Source organism: Podarcis vaucheri (assembly GCF_965113315.1).
Source record: "Podarcis vaucheri genome assembly, chromosome: 4".
Taxonomy (NCBI): Eukaryota; Metazoa; Chordata; class Lepidosauria; order Squamata; family Lacertidae; genus Podarcis; species Podarcis vaucheri.
The window spans coordinates 87,571,110-87,594,139 of NC_138762.1; the positions used below are offsets into that span (position 1 = coordinate 87,571,110).

Below are 23,030 nucleotides of genomic sequence, written 5' to 3' on the forward strand. Positions count from 1 at the left end.
TTCCTTGCTTTTAAGGACAAAGAAGATGATAAATTGCTCCTTCTAATTTCACAAAGACCCCATTGTGGTCAGACACAATTCCTAAGCATTCATGGCCGCTTGATTGATAACAGCATAACCTACGCCTGCTTTATCTTATGCTACATTGCAAATTCTGCCTCAGTTGTGAGAGTTATTGGATGTCATATCTGTACCAATATTGACAAATTATCTATCTTTCTATCTACTGAAGGCCAAAGGCTAGGAACTAAAATGGACAGAAGGCTTCACAGCATTTTCCTCCATGCTGTACGTCATGATCTAGATTAAAATCAGCCTCGCCTTTTAAGCAGAACTCTTTTGCTCCTTGTCTGTCAAGCAGATGCACTGCTTTGAACTTATCACAATGCATACCAAGACATGTGATAAGCTACATCCTAGAAATGCTATGTAACTTCCAAGAGCTCATGCGAGAACAAAGGTGGAAGGCTTCTCTCCTTAATAACCATCTGTCAGTCTTCAAAGCCTGCTGTTTCCTACAAGGAGTTGCAGGAAATCACAACACGTTACAAACATATTGTACGATTTGAAGTTCACTTCAGTCATATTAGCTTTGGGAGAATGGCTCACATGGTGCCTTTCTGTAAAATGGGGCACCTTTGAGAAATGCTTCCTATGAACACATATATAATTGCCCTGTAGAAAACAAGTGATATTTCAGGGGGCTGTAAGGTAGCTATAAAGACGTAACTCTAGCCTTGAAGTAATGAATGCAGTATTTTCCTGGTAGAAAAGCTTATTCATTGGCCAAAAAAAGTTAAGATTCCCTGGAACTCTTCTCTCTCAAAACTCATTTCTCCACATAAGCAAAGAGTCAGCTGATGCCTCGAAGGGTGTCTTTATATAAATATTTAACCCCAAGCAAGCATTTGGATTACTAATCCATATGTAATTACACATAGGATTGTACTGTCTTAGATCTATGTCTGCATAACTCCCCACCCCAATCTGTTTGATGCCCAGCTGAATAATGTAGATGATGTGTAATGTGAACTAATCCCTAGAAGGATTCATAGCAAGTCTATAAAAAAGGCTTTCAAATAAGATTAAAATTTTCTTTAGACTTCTATAACTAAAAAATTTGCATCACTGAACTGGGATACTTGTAAGATTGCTATTTTGGACCTCAAAAATATTTAAATGCTGGTTATTTAATTTTTTTCCTCGGTACACACTAGAGTCAGAAATGCAAATGCCTCTAAATCAAACTGATGCATTCCTCATACTATAAAATGGAGGGTGAATGGTAATTTTAGCTTCATGTCAAAGCATCCAGATTGACTTTAGAACCTGAAAATCAAGCGGTGTTCTTGTCATTCCTCAGATCGTCAACAACAAAGTAAGGATTGCCTCAAGCAAAATTTGAGGTGGAAGTGCTGGCATGGGGTAGGGACAGGTTGCTTATATTGGCTTTTGTATAGCTTTTTTTTAATTTAAGAACCACCACCAAAAAAATCTAACAACCTTTTCTTTAAAAAAGAAAATGAAAAGACAACATTCTCAAAAGACTAATGGAAAGCAGACACATTCAGTAAGAACGTGCTAAAGAAATGTAGATTTATAACCAGCACTCAATAATAACGAATAAAGATACTATTGACAGCTATAGCTAAGGTACTTGAGTTCATACACTCCTCACCGGTGTCAAGACAGTTAAAACAGAATTAATTCTGAGTGTTCTTTTGTTTCACAGATTCCCCTTTCCCAATTTAAAGAAGAGGAGCCTGCGAAGATTATAAGAAGGAACAGAGAAATGGCTGATTTGTGTGGCCCCCTCCATCCCTTTCTGAGCCTTTGGCAAAGGTGGGGGGAAGGGGAGAGAGAGGCCCATGTCTTTGGGGGCAGATGAGTATTCCATTTCTGAATCAGGAAGATCTCCCCTGGTTCCTGCACAGAGCTACAATTCCCAGAGTTCCTGCTACAGTTCCTAGGATTCTTTGATGGTTCAGAGAGGGATGATATTGCTTTAAATGTGTAGTGCAGAGGGCCCAAGGAAGTCATGCATCCCCTCTTACAATTTCTATGGAACGTGCAATGCCACAGCTTCCTCTTGAGCTAATTTATTGGACAAGAGGTTTTCAAAGGGGAGATGCAGCAAGAGGTTTCAAAAGTAACATAAAATAAAAATAATGCAATTTCAGCAAAGATATGGGACAGAAGCTGCCTTGTTGAGATAAACGAGAGAGGAAGGACACAAAGGGTTTTTTGGGGTTCTTAAGGCTTGAAATGGATACCCGTGACAGTGGTGATAGGGCATGATTTGAGAGTATGGCGCATCGTACCAATGAACATGTCCCCCTGCACTTGGGTCAACAATTTGAGCAACAATTAAGCAAGGAAAAGTTTTACAGCAAGACACCAGTTAGAAAGGGTAAAGCCTTCAGTACAGGTAATAAAAAAGCAAAACGAAATTAATGTCATGCATACATAGGATAACTTCGGCCTGACATGCTTACAGACAGTCACCAAATTCAGCATTAGGTTTAGTAGCCAGGAACCCCTTCCTCTTGGGTACAAAAATCCATGCTGAAGTGATATATAATAGTATTAGACAGTGGCAGGTACAAAACTGGACAGTAACAGCAGCAGTTAGCCGATAACGGATTACCCTTTGATGGAAAATAATGTACATCATGATAAGTCTAATAGCAATATGGGTGGGGGGACTTTTAGAGGCGTGAAGCATGTCACTTGTCTATCTTTGTTCTTTCCATCGCTGAACTAAGCAAAACAAAAAGGAACAGAAAAAAAAAATAGTGGTCTGAATATAGTACCTTAAAGCACACATGCATGTAGAAATAGTTGCTTAATTCTAAATAAGATGCATATTAAACATTACAGAATATGTTTGCTTGAACAGTCTAGGACACTGGTCCAATCCACATGTGCAAGCAAGCATGTGCTGCAGCTACTGTCCATTTTGGCTTCACATCTCCCTAAGAAAGCAGTGATCCTGCTAAAAAGCAATTTTGTAATGGATCCAATCATTTTGAGTGCTGCCTTCACTGGAAAGCGAAGGGCATGGTGGCTCCATATCATCACCACGGTCCAAATATTTGTGTAGAAGGTCACATTCGTTTATTCATCAGTTTCTCCATTTTTTATTTATTTATTGCAAAATAGGATCCTTGCAGTGGGTGACCATGAAATAATGAATTTTATAGATGAATGCAGGATCACTGTGCTAGGAGGATATTTGCATTTCCAAATGGACCATTTCCCCCTCTAGCAAAAGGTCATTGGGGTAGCGTGGCAAACAATGCAAGGAACAGAAGATACACCATGCTTTGAGTATAAAGACAGAACAATGGAAAAAGGCTTTTTCCTCCCATAGAGGTACATGCTGAAAAAACATACAGTGGTATATTTCTTTTAAAAAAACAAACAAACCAACAAACCATTGTTAAACAAATGACAAGAATGAGAATGAAGACCCCAGCAATTTTTTGAATTGGTATTTTCTACATTTTGAATTTTCAAACCTATAATTCAATGTGTGAAATATATCAGGGAAGTGCCAATCGTAAGAAACATAGCCAAAGTTTGTATATTAGATCTATCAGAACAGCAATAAGGGGTGGGGTGGAGATAAGAAACTGGGAGTGAATATTTTGTGCCCTTCCTGAAAAGTGATATCTGAAATAGGTAACTCTTTCCAAGCCCAAGATTGATAATTATGTTGTAAATTCTGCATAAAAAGTAATGTTTGAATGACGTCATGAGCGTTTTGCTGCAGCTGCTGTGTTACGGTTGCTATACGTCCAGAATTTCCTGGACATATCAAGAATACTGCAGCCAGAAAAAGCCCAACAGCTCTGGCAAAAAAGCCCAACAACTTTTCTATCTCGATTTGCACTGTTTGAAATATGGCGACCCTATGCTGAGTAGCATGCTCTCCATGCAAATATAAAACAGAGCGTTTGCTTTTCATTCACAAATGCTCTTTTGCACAGATTCCTGGCGTGAGCTTTATTCCCCTTGTTGGAAAAAGTAAAATGCAAGAGCTGCTTTAACAGATAATTAGATAAAACCGATGTTTCTATAAAGCACAACAGACAAGTAATCAAAAAGCTCCTCCTCATCAGTGAGATGAAAACCCATCAAAAGGGTAGGTATACTAGACTGCTTTGCAAGAACCAGAGAAACAGAGCTATTCCTAACCTTTGCAAGAATCTTATAGAGGGGTGGGGGACCCACATCTATAGAACAGATGATTGAGAGTGGGGGTGGGTGGGTTCATAAAAAATAATAATAATACTGCCGTACTTAGAAAGTGAACCTTCCAAAAAATGGAGACACAAAAAATATGGATTGCCACACACTACTAATACTACATTAATTTTTTAAGAGGAGCCTTAAAAGGAAGTGCAACTTTTTTATTTAAAAAGTAATAATCTAAAGTGAAGATCAATGTATGGACAGCTACAAAGATTCTGTAGATTCTTAGGACTGATAAGAAAACAAATCTGCAGGGAATGTCTAGGTACCACAGAGCATGTGAGAGACTTAAAGGGGAAACCATGCCATACTTGGGAAATTATTTTTGACTTGGGTTTACTTTGTATGCCCCACAGAAGTGACAAGAAAAGAACTGTTGGTTGTGTGTCCTCTCCCAACACTTATGACTCATGTGAACGTGCAAGCTATTCAATCTCTAAATGAAGAAGACAGAATGTGCACCACTCTCTCTAGGGTAAATGTGCATCAACTGTCACCCCATAAGAGCCAGAAAAGTAGACAGGAAGACAGGAAGTGCCACTCCCATAATGGTTCCTCTTTTGCTACTTTCATGGAATGGTTAAAGTGGGCCTCAGTTTGGGATTCTCCCCACCATCAAAAATGCCCATTTTACTTTGCTTTAGTAGCAAATTTCCAATTTACTCTTAACTCTATGCACAACACAGAGAGCAGACATAAAGAAAGTAGTGAATACCAACAATGAGAATTCTAATTGGCAACAGGCTTGTCGTTTTCATATTTACAAGTTACAATTAGGAATCTGATGTGCTTAAGCTACACAATTCATATTTTTTATCTCAGCTGCACAGTTTAATAGGACTGTAAATTTAAAAACAAACAAGAGCATGATTTTACGTGGCTGAAACGGCAATACCAGCCCTATGGTTAGTGGTAAAGCTAAATTGTGCCATTTCCTTTGAGGATATTTCAGTGATGGAAAACACCATTATATAATTAAGTATTGATCAAGGTAACATCTCTGTTACTGAAACAAGGACAATAATCAGGAATCATTAGAAAAGAAATCATAATAAAAAATAGAGCTGCCTATAACACGATGCCTTTAATGCAAATCTAGTGTGAGAGGGGCAAATTTCATGAAAGTGATTAGTAATATCTCTCTACAAATCGATGGCGCAACTGTACTCAAAATACAGCGTGCAGTTTTGGTTCCCGCTCCTCAAATAGAGCATTGCAGTGCTAGAATGGGTGCCAAAAAGGGCAACCAAAATGATCAGCCAGCTAAAGCAACTTCCCTATGAGAAAAGGCTACAACATTTAGGTATTTTTGAAAAGGCAAGTACAAGGAGAAGCATGATGGTGGTCTCTAGTAATATTAGAACCCAGGGCCGTCCAATGAAGTTGAATGATGCGAGATTTTAGACAGAAGGAAATGCTTTTTCAAACAGTGGCATATTTAAACTTTAGAATTTCCTGTCACAGGATGCAGAGACTTTAATATGGCTTTAAAAGGGGGGTTGGACAAATCCGTGGATGACAAGGCTATCAATGGGTGCAAGCCCTTACAACTATATATTGCCTCCAGCATCAGAAACAATGGTCCAGTTTGCATGCAGCTCTAAGCGATATCATGGCTTAGTGAGAATCAGCATGTGTGCTTGTACCCAGAGAGAAATTGCTTTGCTTCTCTCCTGCTCCTACTGATGATGTACGGCCTGGCACAAAGCCATTCATGTGGCCTAGCATCACACATGAACTCAATTGTTTGTCTCACTTCCAGCAAACCACCAACAACCACCAAGGTTACTTTCCGTTTCCTGCTTGTAGTTTGTTTTGGGGAAGACAAAGCGCTAGCCCAGGTTTGCACATAATGGCAATTCAAACCATGTTTTATGGGTAGCACGGCAGCAGCACAACTGGGAGGGGAGCAAAATGGCTGTGATTTTCTCTCTGGGTACCTGTATGCTTGCTCACTCTTGATTAGGCTTAGCATTGCATGAGAATGAGGCCCAGTATGCCTCTGAATAGCACTTACTAAGGATCACAACCTGGAGAGGGCTATATTGCACTCATTTTCTGGACCCCAAACACATCATGCAGAGGCTATGCACTTGGATTGGGTAATACAAAATCCTATTTATGCTGTTTCGTTTCTGCACGTTCTCTACAATGCTTAGTGAATGCGCACACAACGGTAGATGTACATTCTCCACTGAATCCACATCATCACCACAACATAGACATTTTGTAGACCAATGGCCACTTCTAAGCATAACATTAAGATGCTTTAGCTTAAGGAGGAAATGAACTATTGTGCAATCTGCTCTAGAATGCCGGGGGGGGGGGGAGAAATCATTGAAACAACTAGTGCTTTTGTAAAGCACCTAACAAGCCAGCGCTTTACTCCACAATATGTTATTTCTATGCCATAATCGCCAGAAGTCAGCAAACATGCCAATAAAGGACACACTGTGTACATTCTATCTACACTTTCCAAAGTGGGTTTTTGTTTAGTTATGCTTTAAATTAAACATTCAGTAGTTAAAGGCAATGATTTGACAAACTATTCTAAACCCAAAACACAGACCACCTTCTCAGCACAACATTAAATAAAACCTTCCCTTATTAGCCCATGCTAACCACAAAGTCACAGATTTGATTACTTGTTCTCTTGTCTACTAACTAAACAAAACATCTGAACTGCATTTACATCTGCACTGAGCTTCACATTAGTATAATAAAAACGCGCGAGAGAGGAGGTTAAATATTCCTATGCATATGCCAGCATCCCAAAGGCCTTTAAAAAACAAACCCTAACCCTTTGGATTGTTATATAATCCTGTAAATCCCAGTTCCCATTAAATAAAAAACAGCCCTCACAATCACAGAAATAAGTTTGCTCATGCAATGGCAAGTATTTCCAATGCAGTCTATAGTGCAAACACGTTGCCCATCCTTGCCATTTACCCTGTTCTAGGAATATGTAAAATACTGAAGACGACTAGGGAACTATAGATTGAGTTCTGTTAAAATATTCTTACACTCAGATGTACCACTTAACCTGTCTTGGTTCAAGGCATCAGAAAAAGGTTATAAAACATATCAATTTTGTTCTATAAAAATCTAAAACCATCAAAATATAGAACTGCTCAGGATTAAAAGATGTCCTGTAACTGGCTCATTTGCTATCATGAGAATGAATGAATAGTTGGAATCAACTGTACTCTGCTAAAGCTGTCCTCTGTTATTTAATTCTGACACATTCGTTTGAGAATACTTTCCCCCATACTTCCCCTCTGACCCACTTAAACACATTTAGCAATGGTGGTAAGGTCAATGGGTATGATTTGCTGCTTTTCTTTACTAAAGAAAGTTTCCTGAAACACAGGGTAAATTATTTGTCTTACTCCTTACAGATTTCCTGATTCCAATGTTCTTTATCTTATTACATTGTTAAATGAAAAAGAAAAAAAGACTGGAGCATCCCATGCCTTGCTAGATATGCAATATTCAGAATCTACCTGACCCCCGTGTCCAAGAACGCAGCAGCTGGCAGGGTCTGCTTGTGCAAAACCATTTCAGATAATTACAAGAAGAGTTTGGATTTGATATCCTGCCTTTCACTCCCTTTAAGGAGTCTCAAAGCGGCTAAGATTCTCCTTTCCCTTCCTCCCCCACAACAAACACTCTGTGAGGTGAGTGGGGCTGAGAGACTTCAAAGAAGTGTGACTGGCCCAAGGTCACCCAGCAGCTGCATGTGGAGGAGCGGAGACGCGAACCCGGTTCCCCAGATTACGAGACTACCGCTCTTAACCACTACATCACATAGGCTCTCGCTGACCAGCAGTTGGGTGGTGTGTGTGGGAGACTACTATCCTACTGCCCTCACAATTAGCTGATTGCTTAGTTTTCAGAAACGGCTTGATCAGGATATGAACCATGTCTGAAAATGTATGTACACTTGGTTTCTCAACCAGCTAGGGATGCATGTGTAAAGCCTGCTTTAACACAGCATCTGATCTAGATACATTGGGGTTCCTGTTTCGAATTGGCCCCGTGATTAATGATGACAAAATACCCAAGAAGAACGTTTGCAAGTAGGATCTACTATGCTGAAAGCAATCTTACAACCAATGTATAGAAATTATGATTTCTGATGTTTAAACGAGCCCATTAATAACTACAGGAACATACCACTGAGCTTCTTTCAAAAGACTGCTTACATTCCCCCCCCCCTATTTAAAGTTTGCATGTTCCATATTCTTCAACATGTTCAAATAGGAAAAAAACTTGTTCAGCTCACAAATGCAACTTTTCATACTTTCAGCATAAGAATGATTTGTGGTTATAGTATTGCTTCCTTCAAAAACGTGTCATTAAGCTCTTTTATTCTTATTTTTAAAAATGCCTAGATTTGATAATATCCTTTTTTTGCATTTTGATTGCAATGTAAAACTTTAAACTCTAAACTGAGGCACTGGATAGCAAGCTCTCCTTTAGAAGGAGAGAAAAGCACATGTGTGTACCATGAACTCAAATCACGTTGCTTCTCGAATAACGAACACTGAAATCCTATGTACATTTACTTGTGATTAAGTTCCACTGAAAACAGTGGGAGATGCTTATAAGTAAAAATTAATAGGTTGGGGCTACAAGTCATCTCTATCTGACCTATACTTCATTAAATATGACACACAACTAGAGTACAGATTTCTTCTTAATGAACAAATCCACTAACAGGGTTGTTAGATGAGGAATCAGGTCTCATCTAACCGCCCCCTTCAAATCCACATGCCGCTAGTAGATTTCACCACCTCTCTGTATAGCAGTAGCTCCTTCTAACTTCTCCAAAGGAGAAGGTTAAGAGGTTGACATGCTGCTTTATGAACAACCTTCCAACAAATCACTTTCCTGTTAGGCTGGTCTATTCCTGGAAGTGCTGCTTGGTTTTGTCAGCAACTGAAGACATGAACACCATCTTCATCACTGAGGGCCAAAGACACATCTTCTACCTCTTCCTCAAGTTGGAGGCTGCCAAATGAATACTTGTTCCTTGGCATAGGGGATGAATTGAGCACTATGGGGTTTCCAAACACAAGAGGGTGGGTGAAAGGATTAACCATTTCTGAATCTGAGTCACTAGACTCCGTTCCACTGCTGGTAGAACCTTCCAATATCTGGATGGTAGACATATGGTCCATCATGCCCCTAGCATACAAGGACTGTATAACTGGGCTTTGCTTCGACTGACTAGCAGCTGGCACACCATTTGCCATGTTTTTGCCTTGTGAAGGGACCATTCTAACCGTCCCTCCTTTATAATACCTATCTGCTCTATAGTCTTGGTTCGGAGTGGAAGATACCTGGCTCAAGATAAATGGGTCGGTTTCAGATCTGTTGCGCACATTTGAAACCACTTCCATGTGCGGCCTTTGCGAGACTGGGGAGCGCTTGCTGTAACCGTGGCAGCTATACGAACGAGTGTCATCATCTTTACTCCTAACCCTACAGTCATGCCCGTTTTCGGAGATGTAACTCTGGGAGCCTGCTCTACTGAAACTCATGTGAGGACTTGATCCTCTGCTACTGGAAGGCAAAGGAGTAGCCAATGGACTACGGGTATCTGGACCTCTAAACATTTCATCAACTAGAGTGCTGTGCCGTGGGATTCTGGGACTCCCACCAACATAGAAGGACATACTAGAAGGGCTGCCATCATTGCAGTCTTCAGTGAGATGGTAAGATGCCTTTATAGAGGAGATGGAAGAATCCCTGTATCTAATTCTATTACGACTTTCACCTCTATAATCAATGTAGGCACCACTGGTCGAATCACCCTCATAATTGTCATTTGTTTGGGACTGTGAACGGGTTATCTGCCCTCTGAGGAGGTCATATTCACTATCTACATCACTGCAGTCAATGAAAGGAATTGATGTGCTACTGCCTCGGGCAGCTCGGGATGCAGGACCTGTGCTCGGTTGCTGTGTCTGAGATCTACTGTGCTGTGATCTGTCCTTTGCGACCTCCTCTTCTTCCTCCATGGCTTCCATCACAGCACCGTCCAGCCTCCTGCCTTCTTTTTCGGGGCTCTTTTTCAGGGAAGGGCTCGTGTGGTGTCCGCCATCTTCCACTGAAACTTTTAGTTCCTTCCCCTGCCGGCAGCTTTGGACTGCTGGGGAATCAGCACCGTCTCCATATGTAAAACTACAGCTCTGGAGAGAGAAAGGAAAGAGATGAGAGGGGACAGGAAGACGACAAATCAGCACCAATCTCAACATCAAGTGCTTTACAAATGCATCATACAACACAGTGCGACAAATTTAAATATGCCTTCAAGCCTAGAGAATAGAAGAGAGGAGAGCTCATCCCTTTGGTCAACTTCTGCGGCACATAGGACCCCTGATAGAGAAAACCACACCTCTGTGGCAGAAGCTTTGCAACTGCATGCGTGAAAAGTACCAGATTCAGTCCCTGCCGCCTTAGGAGAGGTAAACAGGTGATGTGGAAGACCTCCACCTGAAACCCTAGCCTAGAGAGGCACTGCCATTCACCACGGACAATATTAGGCTAAATAGACAAAACAGTCTAACCTGGTAGATGGCAGGCTGCCTATGAGAACAAAATCTAATGTCCCACAACAGGTTTGTGGATTGTCTCTAGCTTATGGTACATTATCAAAGGAGATTAAAAGGTTGTGAAATGCCATCTTGTTGTTCCTATTATGTGGTTGGAGAACCTGTGGCCCTTCAAATGTGGTTGAACTCCCATTAGCTGCAACAAGCATGGCCAATTGTGAGGGGTGATGGGAGTTGTAGTCTAGCAACATCTCTGGAGGGCCACCAATTCCCCATCTATAGTCTAATATGGATCTCTAAGTCATGCACTAGAATGAAGATAATACAGGAGGACGTGCTTGTTGGGACACGGGAGAGGGCCTTCTCGGTGGTGGCTGCTCTGAAACTGTGGAAGTCCCTCCCTGGAGAAGTTACAACTAGCTCCCTCCTTGCTGTCCTTCTGCTAGCAGGCAAAGACTTTTTTTGTTTCAACAGGCTTTGGGGAACTGACTGCTTTTAATGAAAAGGCTGGTGCTGTGTTGTTTTTATTGTAATTATTTGTATGTTTTTAAACAGATTTTATATATGTATGCAGTTTTAATTCTATTGATGTTTATTTTAAAAAAATATTTTTCCTATGTTTTTAGCAATTCTTGTTTTATCTGTAAACCGCCTTGAGACCCACCAGGGAAAAAGGAAGGGTATAAATAAATATTACAATAATCTCTCTGTGTGTGTGTGTGTGTCAAAACTATTGGCAAATACTACAACAAGGCAATATTTTAGTTGAGCTATACCAGAGGGATTCAAACATTTTTTAAAAATCATTACATGCCGCAGGAAGTCATATCAGCCAACCCAGCTTAAGGGGAAAATTCTTTATGAATTGAGAACTTTTAGCCAACATGCTTATAAAGACCATTACTGTTTCTTTTCTCAGCAAGGTTATTAATTTTTTCACCTAGCTTTAACTGGAATTTCACCAACACACATTCTCTTCTTTTGAGCTGCTTCTAGGCAACAGATCAAGCTTCTCTCAGAAGGCAGCCTTGACCACAAATTAGGAACAGGTTGCCTTGGCTTGGCTTCATTTTTACCCTTCAGAATTCTGAAAATCAGGATTGTGATGGGGGGCGGGGGGAGTATTGTTTTATTCCCTGCGCTCACTGAGTGAAACCGGGTTAAATGTGGGGTCAATTTCTTCAACATTCTCAGAAAGTAGAATGGAACTGTTTACATGGATCATAAAATAACACATTCAATCCAGGAGTCTCCCCGAGGGCCAGCCTGTTATTTACTCCAAGCCTCATGGGCCAAGTCTGGCAAGTGGGCAGTGTCACCCACCTGCCAACCACTACATGTCACAATGTCAGGAAGAATTTCATCTATGTTGGCAGGGGTAGGGGAAGTGGGCATGCCTCGGCTCAAATGGCAAGCCCTGGGGGACCTAATTAGGATGGCAAGTTCTCCAAATCTGTCATGTCCTCTTCCTCTAAACCTTGGAAAAAAGAAGCCTACCCTGTGTAAAAATTATCCGTAAGTGCACATGCAGATTATATACAGTGGTACCTCAGGTTACAGATGCTTCAGGTTACATACGCTTCAGGTTACAGACTCTGCTAACCCAGAAATAGTGCTTCAAGTTAAGAACTTTGCTTCAGGATGAGAACAGAAATCGTGCTCTGGCGGCGTGGCGGCGGCAGGAGGTCCCATTAGCTAAAGTGGTGCTTCAGGTTAAGAACAGTTTCAGGTTAAGAATGGACCTCCGGAACGAATAAAGTACTTAACCTGAGGTACCACTGTACAGCAATGCATATCTGCATAATTTATTTATTTAATCAACCAACGAGTGACATATGAACTTGCTAGGCAAGCAGTTTAAATATTTTAATGTGTGTAAGGCTTGCCTAAGAAGTACAACTAATAAACACAAATAAAAATACTGCTACTGCTTTCTACTTGGCTTGGAAACATTCCAAACCAGAGAAAAGGACAAAGTTGCTTAAAGCTGCAGTGTTGCCATTCATTTGGCCTCTCCTGACTGTGAATTATGGTACAGTGCGCAATACTAAACATGGCCTAGGCAAGACAAACAGAACTATTGGACATTTTTGCTTAAAAAAGCATGAAATATAACTGACTTGTTTTGGCACCTCTGAATGCTGTTCTGAAGGCTTTGCTGTCAAGCTCCTAATAGAGTGAATCTTGCTGTGTTTCCTGGAAAGGGGAAAAAAAAAGCAAAAAGCAAACATATTATGAAACAAGTTAAAATGCATGTCATTTCCCACCCCTGTGAATAAATCAATGGCAGACAATCATGTCTCTAAGCCCAGCTTCAAACAGACTTCTTTTCCCCAAAAAGATTTCCTCTCTGTCGTCGTATATGTATGCGGTATTTCAGTGAAGCTATGGGCTACATAAATGGCATAAAAGGAAAGGACAAGTCACTAAAAAATAAATCCTCCAACTCCAAAAGATGACTCAGAACACAAACCTGTCACTAGGATCATTCTACAGTTTAGCAAAAACACTGAACTCATCAGACTGGCTTAGAAACACATTTGGCAACAGCATGCAACAATCCAACCTTCTATTGTCTCAACATTTCACTGCCTGTAGCCGGTTGCACCAATTTGCTCTCCTCATTCTGCTTTGTTTATTTAATTAAGAAGTAACTGTCTACCTATTTACAGATCGCCTGAATTCCTATGATCACAACACCAGTAATCTGAGCAGGTTTCATGGACCTGGGGTCAAGATGCAGCAAGCCCTGTAATACCTCACTGTTAACAAGCAGGAACTATTTTGCAGGCCATTTGTTAAAGTCGTAACCCAAACACAGGGAACAAAAAGCAATAGATAGCTAATTAGAAGGCAAAAACAAATGAACAATAAGTTCCCAAACTCCAAAACACCTAAGCACAAAACTGGGAAAGCAGGAAGCAGAAGCCAGGAAGAAAAATCTATGTCACACTGTTTTTTTCTTGTGTATATTGCCATTTTCTTCTGGGAAGACTATTCAAGCCAAGCACACTCTCCCTATTTTCCTGCAGCTGTGTCATTTGGCTAACTGGGCTGAATGAGCATGCATGAGGCCCAAGAAACCGCTCAAAAAGTAAACAGAGCAAATTATTTTTATTGTTGTTGCAAAGACTCTTTCTAACCTTTCAAACTGGACTTTTTTGTGTCCTCCTTCTTTGACATAGTCCAGAACCTGCTTCTGAGTTCGGCCACTGGGAAGGAAACAAAACAAAACCAAGAGTTAAAACCACGAAAATAAAAGGCTGTGGAAGTACATTCTTCTAGTATTAGTGCATCCTTAACTGTGGACTGCTTTTAATGCCAGGCATAGTTATTAGTTACCAGGGACAGTAAATAAAAGCTGGAGAATCTGCTACTATGAGAATGCCTATGATGTCAACTCATCCACAATGCCTGGGAGTATTCATTACTATGAATCAGCACCATCACTCTGTCAAAGACTGTGTCCCCACCGGCTGCAGATTCTTGGAAGTGTCGCGGAGAGGCAAGGAGCATCGCAATGTGGTGGCACTGATTTATCGCTCAGCATGTTTTGGCACCACAAAAGCCCCTGCTCTCAGGCTACTGCTAAAACCATTCATTTCTTGCAAAGAGGAACCGGACTTCCAAAGGTTAACAGAACCATTGTGTTACTTTCTACTTCTTTAGCATAAAAATGTTCCTTTACATATAGGAGTGATTTTATGTTCAGCTGCTCACGACATGATTGCAGGCATTCACAACTGGAACCCATTAAACTGAATGCAGTCCCCTAGTCATGTATGGTGGGCCATGAGACCCCCAGTAAGCCTCTGGCTTTTGCTGCCTGTCTGAGAATGCAAAAATGCTGCGCTACACCACACATCAGCTGATAGGCGGGGAAGCGGAGCAGCTTAAAGAAAGCCCCGCTGTGCCTTGGGTCTCTTCAGGACGTCCTCCACCCTCACTGTCCTTTTGGGGCTCCAAGGAGGGTCCCCTCATCAGCCACAAGGACTCTCAAGTTCTCTTCTGCCATTTCTGGGTTTTAATTGAATTCATTTCATTCTTTCCGGGCACTGTGCACATATATAGTTGCATGCAAGTGAATCGCATGTTAAGTGGGGGGACGCCTGCACACCCACCCACACCCCTATGAGTTCCATAAGCTGTAAGGTTCTCCAAGAGATCAAATGGTTTGTTACTACAAGCCAAGACGGGGTGCAGTCAACTCTATCCAAACCTTTACAGAGATATGATCTGCCTACTCTGAAACAGTGAGTGTGAAACTTAGCAACTTGCAGCACTGCCCAGCCACTCTTAAGAAAGATTGGTCAAACATTGAGAAAACTCGTGTTCCATGCCATTCAACTCCCTTGTTGGGTACATTTCTAACCTATCGCAAAGACTGGTGAATTCTCTTGTGGGAACCTTTTCAAGGACCTCAGTAACTTATGTACCTGCCTCAGGCAGTTCTACACTCTTATATCACTTCTAAGGAACCACCACCACAATGAGTTATGAATTTTTAAGAATACTGTTGTTGAAATTCCAAATTTTAATTGCCCAGGTGGCTCCAGTTCAGAAAATTTGGTGGGGAAAGCTGCTGGTCGCTGCTATTAAATGTCATATTTATTTGATTCCCACACCTCTTTCCCCAGAGAGGGAACACTGAATTATGCATTAGGCTGCATACAGAGGTATTGAAGCTGGAGCTATGAAACTCTGTCCTATTAAGCATCTAAGGAAACTCATATCTGGCTTAAAACTATGCTCAGCTATTCAAAATGGACGCAAACACGAATAATTTAATTTAATGCTATTTTAACATTAGAAATACATAATATGCTAGTCACACTATCGACTGCTTCACCACATCTACAAACTTGTAGTAGCCAGCTAGTAATCAGGGTCTCCTGCCCTGTGTGCACATGTCACAAGAGACATGTATGTGTCAATCATACATGATGCATACATGCAACCGCTTGCACAGAGGCAGTATTTGTGCAAGAAATCTGCCACGCGTGAAACGTCTCAAAACGTTAGTTATGTGGATAAATAAAGCAAAACACACTGTGTGCTATCAAGAGTGTGTATTATTATCCGAACAATATATTTTCCTTGCGAACTAGGCAATCAGCTGATAAGCTATGATTTAACATGCTATTTTAATTTTCTGCTAGGAAGCAGTCCCTATAGATACTAAATGAAAGTGTACTAAAGATACAAATGAAGATGGTTCGGTCTCTGTATGATTCTTTTTTTAAAAAAAGATTAACAAATAGTGCATGCCTTTGGACAGAAAGATGTCAATTTTCTATTTCCATTAAAATAAAAAAGTACCTGGGGCATTGCTACTGTCAATCTCTTACTAAGCTCTTTAGAATACTTGAGGATACCATGGTTTTGCTTTAATTAAGACTCTTAATTAATGTGTGGCCCTCCAGATGTTGTTGGAACTACAACTTCCATAATCCCTGACTACTGGCCCTTCCAGTTGGGCTGATGGGCCTTGGAGGACCACAAGTTTCCCACCCCTTTCTTAAATACAATTCAAACATATAGACAATTAGCCTAAAGCTGCTACTTAAGACAAGAGGAAAGACAAACATATGATCAAATATGAACCCCCAAAAGTCAGACTATTGGTTGGCCCTTTTAGCCCAGAGTTAGCCAATGTGGTCCTCTCCAGATGTTGTGGAACACAAGTCCTATCAGCTCCAGCTATCATGGCAGAGATGACTGGAAGTTGTACTTCACAACATCTGGAGGGCATCACACTGGTGACACCTGGCCAGCATCTAACTCTCCAAGGCCTCCTAGAACATCTTTGGGTGTGGTGGCATTGGCCTACTGAGTGCAACACACCAAAGAAAAGCAACACATATTTTTACTCTCAGAAATGTTTATCTGAAGACTTTGGAAGTTGGGGGTGAGGAGAGATATCTAGCATGAAATGAAATAGCCCCTAATTATTAAAGATGCTTCAGGCAGACTTTTACTACGAGTCTGAATAATTTCTAGGACATTCAGCGCGTAGTGTGTAGATCAGCATAAATGGCCACCGCAAATTACATGCTTGGGAAACTGCATCCCTCAGCTATCCTGAAAATAAGCATGAAAAGCTTGGTATGCAGAGGAAACATCACACAGAACTCAAGCGGTCGAGATAAATGGGAAGGCAACATATGTGATGAGCCACAGAGCTGAGACAGCAAAAGAAACAGAGCAAATCCCAATTCTGGTGCATTTTTCTCAATTTAACTTAATTTATCTAGGTCATAATGAAATTAAAAAAGCAACTGGAGTATAAAGAGTGAATCTTGAAATAGCCACATATGGCAGGGGTCAGCAAGCTTTTTCAGCAGGGGGCCAGTCCACTGTCCCTCAGACCTTGTGGGGGGCCGGACTATATTTTGAAGAGGGGGGGGGAAATGAATGAATTCCTATGCCCCACAAATAACCCGGAGATGCATTTTAAATAAAAGGACACATTCTACTCATGTAAAAACACACTGATTCCAGGACAGTCTGCAGCCCGGATTTAGGAGGCGATTGGGCCAGATCCAGCCCCCGGGCCTTAGTTTGCCTACCCATGACATATGGCATGTATACTCTCCTTGATAAATATAATAAATTTTAATCCCCAAATTCCATCACCCGATTGAAGCTCAACCCTAAAAAGGAAGCCTAAACATATATATGAGAAGGAAATGGCTTTTTATGTAATGTAGTTGATAAATAAACTTCCACAGAGATGCTTATGTTAATCTGTTGGAGTAAAACCACTAAAATATTGCAGCACCCTAAATACTCCCCGCTCCCCCGCAAAGCAATTCAATATTATACAGTAACAATCAAACACTGATGAAATCATATTGTCATATAATCTTTGATAATGTGCTCAACAATATTCTGCCAACTGGGTGCCCTGTAGATGTTTTAGACTACAACTCCCACCATCCTTGACAAGTGGTCGTGCTGGCTGGGGCTGATGGGAACTGTAGTCAAAAACATCCAAAAACAGGCCTGTGAAGGCTGTTTTATGACACACACTGTTGAAGACTGCAAGACAGTAAGATTTCACTCAGACATCGTAGAACCCTTCACAAAGCATTACATTCTTGTCACGTTTGATTAATTTTATCATTTATTTATTTATTGGGTTTCTTAACCCGGCTATTTTTAAAAAATGATTGTATCTTTCTGCCAACTCAAAATCACTTTCCTATTATTTTCATATGTTCACCGTTCTGCCTTCTCTGGTTCAAAACAGATGGGTTATGTTTCAGGCACTTTATTGAGGACCAAAAATTTATTGCCAAATTCGCTCCGGTGGAATTTCTCCTTTTCCTACAACCGGGCAATTACAATACTGACAGCTATTAGGAGGTATTATACTTTCTAATTTTGTCAAGTGAGCAGCAGTCACCTGGTTGCCTTTTACAGCCAATAATGTCCATGTGTGTAGGTGGTGGCCTACCTTTTTAATCACATCATAGCATTATCTCCTGTGCCTTTCACTTTGCTCAGCATCAGAATTTTCCTATCCTCCGCTGCCAAAACTGTGTTCCAATTCCTCTCCAAAAGTATCTCTGGTATCATATATTTGAGGTGCTAGCTTGGGTGTTCCCCTGGGTCAGTGCCTCCTTATGACTGGGACTCCATGAAATGAACATGATTTCCTAACAGGCCTCAGATATTTTGTTAATTACTATGCTGGTTCCAGGGTACGGGGCTACCTGCTTAGCTGAAGCTGGCTGTAGGGGAAGCCACCTAAGAACATTATGTATGCCACCCTAATACTCCACAATGGGCTTTTTAAATTTAAGAAATCATTCCTCAGTATGGGCAACCCTTTGCAAGTATTCTCAGCCTTAATCCACACTCAGAGACAACTGAAGGGCTATGATGCCTCACTGTCAAAAACAATGTCTACTTGATTCCACAAAGAAGAGGCAGAGAAATCACCAGGTGCATCTCAATGTCACTTTTAACCCCACCTGCATATTTCTCAACATTTCCCCTCCCCTAGCATTCAATAAACCTTTCATCAAGCCAAGAATGACAAAAACTGGGCCTGATGTGCACTGTTAAACTGAACATTAAACTATAGGTGCTGCCATTTTTGATGTGGCTCTCTCTGTGTTCATGCACATACGCATTAGTACTCAGGAAGACAGAATACATGATGCCTTAATGAAGTCTACAGTCCTCAGTCCGAAACTGTTCAGTATAGAAATCTTAAGTGCAAGCTGAACCATGGAAAATAAACACATTGGTACCTTGGGTTACAAACACCTCGGGTTACAAACATTTCGGGTTACAGACTCTGCTAACCTGGAAGTAGTACCTCGGGTTAAGAACTTTACCTCAGGATGAGAAGAGAAATTGTGCGGCGGTGGCACAGCGGGAGGCCCCATTAGCTAAAGTGGTACCTCAGGTAAAGAATGGTTTCAGGTTAAGCACAGACCTCCGGAACAAATTAAGTTCGTAACCAGAGGTACCACTGTACATTCACCTCTCTTTCAGTAATTCTGTCAATACATAATGCTCCTGCTCCAACAAACCATGGGTTGTGGCAATGGGAACTCACAACAAACTCAAGCACTCCCTCTTTCCTTTATGGCTTCAGCAAATATTTCCTGGTTTATTTCCTGTCTACCAACATTGGAGGGAGTTTTGTATGGAGCCTTAAAACTAGAGTTTCTGGGGTTGGATGTCAGAGAAGGAGGGAAGAGGGTGTGCTCAAGTTTATTGCTTGTTTCCATTGCAACAAACTATGGTGTGCTGGAGAACATGAAGTCCCATCTGAGCCAGTACCTCAGGGTGGGTGAGAACACCTTTCTCATGGATTACTGTAGCAAAGAAAAGTATATTTTACCTGAACCTAAAGGATGAACCTCTGGTAAAGAGAACAGGTTTAGGCTTTGGTTTAGGCTCCTCAAATAATCTGAAGAAGGCATGGTGCTCTACACAGATCTTCCAAAAGGCTTTGCAAAAATCCCGACTGGCCATCAGGAATTCTAGGGTGTCCTGGAAGGAACTCTGAAAGATAATGGTGGGAGATTTAACACTGGAAGGAGGGTGAACATCGCCCAAGTGCAAATGTGGAAATTTCCCTCCACTATCAACTTGTAAAAAAGGACATCTATATTGAATAAAATTAAAGCAAGCAATTAACGCTGATTCATTTATTTTTAGAATTATTTATTTTACAAATGATATGGCTTTTGAATCTACTCAGCATCTACTATGCTTTTCTATACCATACAGTACCTAGACAGAAAAGGACCCTACTGAGAGGTTGAACTATAATTTTGTTATGTAGAATGTAAAACAAGGCAGGTGGTTAGCTCAATTGGTTAGAGCGTGGTGCAAATAATGCCAAGGACGCAGGTTTGATCCCTGTAAGGGCCAGCTGCCTATTCCTGCATTGCGGAGGGTTAAACTAGACGACGCTCAAGGTTTCTTCCAACCCTATGATTGTATGATAATAGAACGTAACTTTCCTGAAAAGTCATTATAATGGAATATTATGAAGCCCTCCACCTATATCAGCATGACTATCTGTTTCCCTAAAGTAATCATTTCTCTTGCTGACCCACTTCATCTGCCTCAAACCATTTAATGCCAGCCTCAAAACATTCATTTTGTGAATGCTACAGGAGAAGTGACAGGCAATATTTTAGAATGGTGAGAGCTTCCTAAGTAATCACAGCTGACTGGAAACAAGAATCTGCTGAACTGTCAGTTCCTGATATTCAAATCTAAGAGATAAGACACTAGATTCCACTCAACTGGTAGGACTGTACCATTTTGGACCCCAGGTTTGGGGGTGGGGGACTCCCATGACTAAACAATTCCTCCCACACAGAAAACTAGTTTTCAGGGTTCTAGCCAAGAATCCTCCTGACATCCAGTTTTTCCATGCAGATAGATTTCCAATTAAGGCTTATTTAAGTCCTCACCTGTAGTCTGAAGTGGCACAGCCCAAAATGCAGGTTTACCAGTTCAGTGAGAACTAGGACTAAGCCTAGTGAACAGAACAGAGTATTTGGAGGTAGTCAATTGTTACGTTATTCCCTAGGGAGATCTCCAAAACGGGAAAGGATAACATACACAGGAATCTGATAGGCAGAATCGGAGGCTGATATATAGTGACTTTCCAGGGCTTGACTTTCATAGCCAAGCTGAGATTTAAACCTGGATGTCATGAAAAGCAAGTAGAATCCCTACAATATAGAAATAACAATAATAATTTATTAATGTGTCCTTTTGTCTTAATGATGCTCCTTCTACGCTGGAGCGGCAATATTCTCTCATCTCACTTCCTATCTCTGCTCACCCTTCCCCCAATCCATTTTACCATCTTCACTGACCCATTCCTTTCATATTTTACGACCTCTCCCATCAATCCTCTTCTGAATTTAGCATTGGCGGCCTATTTCCAAACCAGGGTACATTTTGTAAGAGGTACTACTGGCAACTGGTTTAATGGGGCAATTTGAGGGAAGAGGAACACCCAAGATCAGTTTGAGATGGAGGCAAGCTCAGCAGCTATGATTGGACTAGCACAGAAAAGGGGTGTCCCAAATGAAGTCAGCAGCTGTCAGGGCGGGAAAAACAAATGTTCATTTCCTATGTCACAGTTCAGAGCCCACTGAATTGGGCAAGGTATAAGCTCACAACTTTATGCAGAGATAAAGGTGGTTTAAAGAATCCAGTATGAATAAGCTGAATGGAAATAATACATTTTATGTTTTCGTCAGGCACCTGCCACTTCAAATTGCCTTGCGCATTCCAGAAGAAGAAGAGTTTGGATTTGATATCCCGCCTTTCACTCCCTTTAAGGAGTCTCAAAGCGGCTAACATTCTCCTTTCCCTTCCTCCCCCACAACAAACACTCTGTGAGGTGAGTGGGGCTGAGAGACTTCACAGAAGTGTGACTGGCCCAAGGTCACCCAGCAGCTGCATGTGGAGGAGTGGAGACACGAACCCGGTTTCCCAGATTACGTGACTACCGCTCTTAACCACTACACCACACTGGCTCTAGAGACTTACGTTTGCATCTGGCCTCAACTTAATAAGAAAACGCTTCCTCTTAAAGCTCAGTTTTCGAACTTTAGCCCAGTTGAAGGCATTGATTTTGGTGTGACCCTGAATATGAAGAAGAACGGAAAAGAAAAGGTATGAATACGTTTCTTCCCCCAAAACAGGCATTCATTCATCTGCAAAATTAATTTTCAAAACTAACAAAAGGTGCAGTTCACTACACTCAAACTATTTTAATTTAGTCTGCCTGCTTAGCTGCCTAAAACAAATAAGGTAATTCCACTTTCAGTGGCACAGTGAAGGAAACTGAATATAATGACCTATTTCCACTTTCTGCTCAACTAGGCAATTATCAGTGCCAGTCTAACTACCATAGAGTTAGGTACCTTAAAGCCTTAGCTACCTTAAGGCTTTAACATCCAATAACTATCTGCAAGAGAACTATCTGCAATGGGGTAACTGCCCTAGGGCTTCCTCATCGAAGAGGCCATCTCTACACTGGCAAACAGTTACTATAGGGTACTAGCAGACTGGATCTCACAAGATAGCAGCTATGAGCAGACTCCTACTCATTTGCAGTCTAGACTGAACTATGATTAGAGCTTCTCACCTGAAACACCAGAATGCCTGTATGGGCAACGGCCAGGTTTATCTTAGTTCCTTCCCTGTCCTTGGCTGGATGCAATCGGATTCCGTACATTTCCAAACGACGGGCAATCTCAAGCAGCTGGAAATCTGATTCTGCTGGTGTCTGTCCACTGAAGGAATGATAATTGATTTTACACAGGACAAAGAAGGTTTAAAAGAACCGTTAGAGCTTTTCACAGCAGATGTTGTTTCCTGCTCAGACTTGCATACAAAGTCACTGTGAAACAGACCCTAGCACCAATTTGACGGCTTGAAAGACCTAGTACAAATAAGTTTCATATCTATTGCATGTCCTTGCATGCTTTGTGACTATCTGCTGGAGCAACAACTGGCACACTAGACTGTGACCACTAATATTTTAAACACTCAAAGAGTAGTTTCAGGTGTACCAGTGAAGCAAAATGAAGACATGAAAATGAAGAACAGCACAAAAGGTTTTAGGAGGCTCTATTCACAAACTGGATAAATAAATGTAGAAAATAAAACAAAAGAAGAAACGAGTAAGCTGAGGAAAAACAGAGACTCGCCTTCTTT

The 23,030-nt window shown here is 41.2% G+C and overlaps 1 protein-coding gene across 7 annotated transcripts in view; it reads right to left on the bottom strand.

Annotated features, from left to right (window-relative positions):
• FARP1 (FERM, ARH/RhoGEF and pleckstrin domain protein 1) overlaps positions 1–23,030 on the bottom strand; it is a 184,874-nt gene that overhangs the window by 41,836 nt on the left and 120,008 nt on the right. For 5 of the 7 annotated variants that reach the window (XM_082218578.1, XM_082218579.1, XM_082218575.1 and 2 more), the window contains exons 8-13: positions 22,459–22,606; positions 21,858–21,953; positions 19,678–19,841; positions 13,961–14,029; positions 12,938–13,013; positions 10,211–10,454 (exon numbers count right to left, since the gene is read on the bottom strand). In XM_082218578.1, coding sequence (XP_082074704.1) covers positions 10,211–10,454; positions 12,938–13,013; positions 13,961–14,029; positions 19,678–19,841; positions 21,858–21,953; positions 22,459–22,606 — 797 coding nt within the window. The remainder of the gene's footprint in view (positions 1–10,210; positions 10,455–12,937; positions 13,014–13,960; positions 14,030–19,677; positions 19,842–21,857; positions 21,954–22,458; positions 22,607–23,030) is intronic. The other 2 variants (XM_082218581.1, XM_082218580.1) reach the window with 1 other exon arrangement.